This window comes from Medicago sativa, chromosome 6 (genome assembly GCF_051527215.1).
Source record: "Medicago sativa cultivar Bolivia chromosome 6, Bolivia_mono, whole genome shotgun sequence".
Lineage (NCBI taxonomy): Eukaryota > Viridiplantae > Streptophyta > Magnoliopsida > Fabales > Fabaceae > Medicago > Medicago sativa.
Window position 1 is genome coordinate 89,807,618 of NC_140754.1, and position 5,978 is coordinate 89,813,595.

The following is a 5,978-nucleotide window of genomic DNA, read 5'->3' on the forward strand; positions in this document are numbered from 1 at the left end:
ATTTCATTCACTACAAGAAAATCTGCATTTTGTGACACTTCATTTGCGACCCTTACCTTAAAACTGCCTCAAAGTATACATTTGCGACAGTTTCTGCGACCCTTAATCCCAACCGCCGCAGGTTTGTGAAATATTGCGACCCTTACCAAACAGCCGCAGGTAACAAATAAAATTAAAAGAAAAAGAAAAGAAAATTGACACATTTTCATTCCCACACTTTTTTTTGGTGAAAATTTCATTCCCCCACTTTTCACTTGCCGCCTACATCCCAAAAAAACCCAATCAATTCTTTTAATCTTTCATCCCCACAAAAAACCCCATCAGTTTTATCTCTAAAACCTAATCCCCATAGGTCTGTTCCCCTTTGTTGCCAGATTCATAAGAAGCGAAACGCACCGTTTTGGAAAAGGGTTTTTGATTCCGTTCCAATATCATCATCAGACACGGTGATAGATAACAGCAGCAAACACCAGATTTCTCTCGCTCCGCTCTCTCCTTCGATCGGTTAACTCGTATGTCTCATTTTCCTTTCAATCCCTAAAATCGATTTTTTATTTGCTCTTTAATTTCCCCTTTTTTATTACCCAATTTGATTTGTTTTTCGTGTAATTTTTATCGATTTTTATTGTTCTAATTTCTGATTATGTGTTTTCGTCAACCCCATGATTTTTAAGCTTATAAAGTTTATATCTTGATTTGTTTTCGCTAATTAATCAATTGGGTTTTTTTAGGGTTTATAAATTTGTAAAACTAGTTTTTTTTTCTTAATTGTTATTGGGTTGTCGATTAAGAGCATTTTTCTTTCTAAGAATCTCAATGTTTGGCTATAAGGGATTTTTTTTAATTATTTTTTTATTATTTACGGCATTTAGTTGATTTTGATTATTGTTTTAGGCTCTGTTTGGATAAAAAGCTTAATTTGCAGCTTATAGTATAAACTCGTTCAATGATAAGTGCTTATGTTACGTATATGCTATTTCTATGACAAAAGATAAATAAAGTTAAATTATTTTTTCGTGTAAGTTATGTTTTTTCGCATTTCATAAGCTATATTGGAGAGTTTTTGAAAATAAGCTGAAAACAATTTATGAACATGGTCATAAGCGGTATTCATAAGTTCTCATAAACAGTCTGACAAGTGCTTATGCGAATAGAGAAGTTCAAATAAGCCAATCCAAACAGGCCCTTAGTTTATTACTATTTGTGCCAATGTTCTTCATTCTTTCTATGCTTTTGCTTTTGGTTCTCTATTCAGGACTACTGTTTAGTCTTTTGTATCAAGTCACGGCATATTATCAATAATCTTCAAAGTTGTTATTATTTTCCGCTCTCCTTTTATCCAAAATTCCACAGCTTCGCCAAATATTATATCAGTACTCTGATTTTCTAGTTTTGTTTTGCTTAGGTTTCAGTAACCATGGCAGATGAAGCACAGATTGATGTGAAGGAGGAGGTTCCTGATGTAAGTTTACAAAGTTGATAGTAGTTTTATGTGTTCGTTTCCGTGTACATGTTTCATGTGATTGGTTATAAGGCTGTTTAAACAATGTTTGTACATTATATTCTGTGAATTGCCATTTTTGAGTATGGCTTTTTAGTGATTTGTATTCCTCGATGACAACTTTGATCAGCTGTGTAATGATTTTGGAATGTTAGATACTTTTCTGGCCATACAACGGGTTCAGATGGGAAAGTGCAATTTGTTTATAAGGTGACTAAGATCGACAAAGTTGTAGAAGGGTTCATCGCAATTTTTACCATTGTTGTAAGTGTGATTTATAACTAATGTTAAATACATTATTTTTTTCTTCTTTAATTTTTTGTAATAGTTTTTCTCAACTAAATAGAGTCGTGCAGGTAACAATTGTGGTTGTCGCAGTGCCAGAAGGTTTACCTTTAGCAGTTACCTTAACGTGAGTACATGTTGCTAGTTTATTTCGTTAATGCAAGATGTAGCCAAAAACTAACCTGGCTGACGTTTATTCTAATCTCTGTAATTTACAATCTCATCAACTTTAATGACAGCCTGGCATACTCGATGCAGAAGATGATGGCAGACAAAGCTTTGGTAAGTATCTTATTTTCTCCAATACTCTTGTAATTTTTGTAACAATCTGCGATATTTAGCGTTAAAACATTTCCTAACAATGATACAGGTGCGAAGGCTATCAGCTTGCGAAACCATGGGCTCTGATACGACAATTTGCAGTGATAAAACTGGAACTTTGACCTTAAACCAGGTGGGTTCTGTGATTGGAGGATTGGATAGTCCAAGAGGACTCATACCATAATTTAGATTTTTTCTTGTGAACAAATGCTTTGAGTTATTTAATTGATGCAGCTCACATTGGTATTGGATTTTGTTGAAATAGAGTGAAAATGAGACAGACATATGGTTAAACCCTGTGTCTGAACTACACTGCGAAGTCTTTTTTTTTTATAGGCTCAAAGCAAAAATTACAAATATAAATATAGGCGATTCTATCCCTATTCACTTGATATGATATGCCTATACAATAAGTACATATATCAGAATATATTTTCAACAGATTCATTATAGATTGATAAACTCTTCTCTCTAGAATTTTCAGCTTACATGTGGTCCATTTATCTCTTTGTCCTTATGTGATTGAGTTACTCTTATGACAGAATATAAATATGCTTATTATAACTCTGCTTATTGATTGATACACCTACCTACTTTTCAATCTTTACATTAACTTGATGAAAACATGATTTTTATTTCTTGATTTATTTAAATTTTGTTTTCAATCCATGTTTTAGCTTTTCTTATTTCAGTAGCAGCCAATGATATTGTTGTCACCAGTCTTTGATTTCAAATTAATAGGAAAAAACTATAGGAGAAGTTGATCAATGTTGCCAAAGAGCATCAATGAGGGATTTCATGTTGATCAATGCTAAAGAGGATTAAAAATGATTGGCTGTAGAGTAATTACCCGAATCTAAATTGTTTTATGTTACTTGTATCGGTCTAATAATCATCTGTATGTACATGGACAGGCATACACATGTGAGTGTGCAAAGTGTACTCGCCGGATTTCTACATGCTGCCTTTTTTGGGTTTGATTGGTGTCATTTTGGGGTTTTTTACCTGTCAAAGCGGAAGGAGTTTTGGTGCTTTGTGTTGTGATTGACGTAGGCTGATGGGCACATCAAATACTTGAATATGTAGTTATATTATATGCAGTCATTGGCCTTTGTTACCAGCTAAAATCTGAATTTTTTATGCCTAGATTATGTAGTTAGCATGTGTGGCACCTTTGTTTTTAGCTGTTTAGGCACTATGTTAGCTTTTCAACTCGCTTGTTTTGCTTATCTTGTCCATAAAATAACCATTTTTGTTTCTCAAATTTCTTAGGCATACAATGTTCACAAAAGACTTGCTTATGTGATTGATAAATTTGACAAGAAAGCTATAGAGCAATTAATCGGGTAAGAAATCTAGCCGTCTTTTCATTTTCCTCCATGTATTGCCCTCTACCTTTTTTCTTTGAGGTACTTTTCTATATTAGAATTCATTCACTGTCAATGTATTTTAGAATTCATTCACTGTCAATGTATTTTTCACTTTAAAATGTGTAGGATGTTCTGATCTAGTGTCAAGAAGTTGAAGATCACTAGGGTAGACACATTTAGGAGTTAGAAATATATATATATATATATATATATATGAAAAGGGCCACCTCTTCAATGATAACAATTAACTTGTCAAAGAAAGAGCTAAATGCATCTGTCAGAAGGTAAGATTGGCTTAATTAGGCTGTTCATGAATATCTGGAAAAGTCTTGAGCTAAGGAGCACGACCCTGGTCTAGTAATTAAAGGTTTTACATGCTAATTGTTAATGGTACTGAATTGGTTGATTTAGTAGCTGGAAAAGTGAAAGCATATACAAATGCCATTATGTCTCATTCTTTTTCACATTCATATTTTTCCATTATAGTGATTTATACTTGGTTTAAACATATGTTTAGTCATGATAACTGTAGCAATATTTGGTCCTTGACACTAGATCAGAAATTACACATAAAACATATATATGCTTCGATAATGGGTTCACTCAATTTATTATTGATTATATATGTAATTTCACAAGTAGTTATTATATATTCTTGCTTGTAGGAAATAAGAGATGGATGAAAATATAGTACGGGAGATATGTATTCAGTTTCTCATAAAAGCTCCAACAGTCATTTGTCAATGAAACGGCAAAGGAAAAAACTGTAAGTTCCCTTATTTTAGCTTACTCATCCTTTTAATCTCCGAAAGGATATTGTTGTAGGGGAGATTTTTGGGAAGGGGAGTGTTGTTGTGGTGTGTGGCTGTTGGTGGTTTTGTTTTTCGGCCTATAGCTGTTTCAGGTGGGCAGCAGCACCTGCTGCATATATCTGTGGTGTCTGCAGTTTGCTGTCATGTTGTTTAGGGGGCTGGCAACATGGTGTGGATGATGCAGTTCGTTTTCTAGTGCTATGATGTTTGCCTGTTGTTTTTGGGAATGTTTTTGCTTGGGTTGTCCTGTATTGCGTATACACTGGGACATTGTATTGCTTTTTTCGGCTACATTATCCTCTCCTTGAGGGTTTAGGTGCCTTTAATAATATTTGCTGTTTAAAAAAAAAAAATTCTCTGAAATCAAATATCTTGTCATTTAACTGTTAAGCACTAAGCTCCATCGCCTGTTCATTTCATTTCTGCTATAAACTATGTAAATCAAATTTGGTAAAAACTCACAAAATTTGCTATGTTATGTTTGTGTGTCTGCAAAATGCTATGGTATGCCAAGATTATTTGGATTTAAAAGTGTTATGTTTACCCTTCATGGTGTCATCAACTTGTTTGTTTTTTATTGCGTGGGCTTTTCATTTTAAACTTCTTTAGGAATTCTATCGGATACCATATATGCAAGTATTCTATAGGATACCATGTATGCAAGTATTGAAATGTTGAAGGTTTAAGCTATATTTGTTCTTATTTTATGTTTCTGTCTTTCAGGCATGGACATGTGGAGGATACAAACGGAAGGGAAATTTATTGGTCTCCATCTTACTACCTTTAGAATCATTTAGAATTAGAATTATTTTAGTTTGTTCTTTTTTATACATATTATACGATGTTTATAAACATCATTTTAGTTGAAACTGTCAATCATAAAATTTGTATTGATCTGGAAGTCATGTCCTGAGTGTTTGATGCCACCTATAATTTTATATGAATGTAAAATTCAAATTTTAGTTTATGGATTAGTTCATATTTTTTTTTATTAAGAATTCATATTTTATAATTTATTATTATTTTTTTAAAATATATTCCACAAATTGCGACAGTTCAAAAGGGTCGCAATGTGTCTGTTTTTTATATAGTTTTCAACAATTGCGACTGTTATAAACTGTCGCAACACCCCTTTCAAACAAAAAAAAAGTACTTTGCGACTGTTTTGAACTGTCGCAATACCCATTGCGGCTGTTGTAGCGGCTGTTTCCTGAACTGTCGCAAAATGCTGTTGCGACCCCAACATCCCTAACAGTTCAAGAACAGTCGCAGTTGTGGATTTGCGACCCTTAGAACAGTCGCAATCCGTCATTTTAAGGGTCGCAAAATGCATTTTTTCTTGTAGTGATTTACGTTACATTACATTGTGGTATCATTACATTACATTACGTAAAAGACATGTACGTCAACTATCATTACATTACATTCGAAAATGTACCTTCCAACTACAACAATTATCTTACCACTGAATGGGGTCAATTCAAACTAGCTAAAAAGCAGGACTCCGACATTCGTCCAGAAGTGCTTCTGTTCCATTCCAAATGTTAATTTTTTGCTGGTCTTGGTTTTAAATGATAGTATCTAAGTGCCATCGGAATGAGGTCCAGACCTTGACACTTCGATACCATCATTTAAACGAAGCCAACAAGAAATTAACATTTAGAATTGAACAAAAACACTCCCGGGCGA

At 33.6% G+C, this 5,978-nt stretch overlaps 1 protein-coding gene across 3 annotated transcripts; it reads left to right on the plus strand.

The window, feature by feature from the left end:
• Nucleotides 1-207: 207 nt before the first annotated feature.
• On the plus strand, nt 208-5,256 carry LOC146918074 (calcium-transporting ATPase 5, plasma membrane-type-like). 3 transcript variants are annotated; one of them, XM_085719743.1, is made up of 8 exons: nt 208-512; nt 1,406-1,462; nt 1,632-1,765; nt 1,858-1,913; nt 2,026-2,068; nt 2,157-2,240; nt 3,380-3,453; nt 5,013-5,256. In XM_085719743.1, the coding sequence occupies exons 5-8, from the start codon at nt 2,039-2,041 to the stop codon at nt 5,074-5,076; spliced, it is 252 nt and encodes an 83-aa protein (XP_085575869.1). In that variant the 5' UTR covers nt 208-512; nt 1,406-1,462; nt 1,632-1,765; nt 1,858-1,913; nt 2,026-2,038; the 3' UTR covers nt 5,077-5,256. The 3 variants fall into 3 exon arrangements, with proteins under 3 accessions (XP_085575869.1, XP_085575868.1, XP_085575867.1); XM_085719742.1 differs by having other exon boundaries at nt 1,657-1,765; nt 1,848-1,913; XM_085719741.1 differs by having other exon boundaries at nt 1,657-1,765.
• The last annotated feature ends 722 nt before the right edge of the window (nt 5,257-5,978 follow it).

Coding starts and splice junctions, on each gene's coding strand:
- LOC146918074 (XM_085719743.1), top strand. CDS start 2,039: ATGCAGAAGATGATGGCAGACAAAGCTTTG. Junction 2,069..2,156: donor TGATGGCAGACAAAGCTTTG/GTAAGTATCTTA, acceptor ACAATGATACAG/GTGCGAAGGCTATCAGCTTG. Junction 3,454..5,012: donor GCTATAGAGCAATTAATCGG/GTAAGAAATCTA, acceptor TCTGTCTTTCAG/GCATGGACATGTGGAGGATA.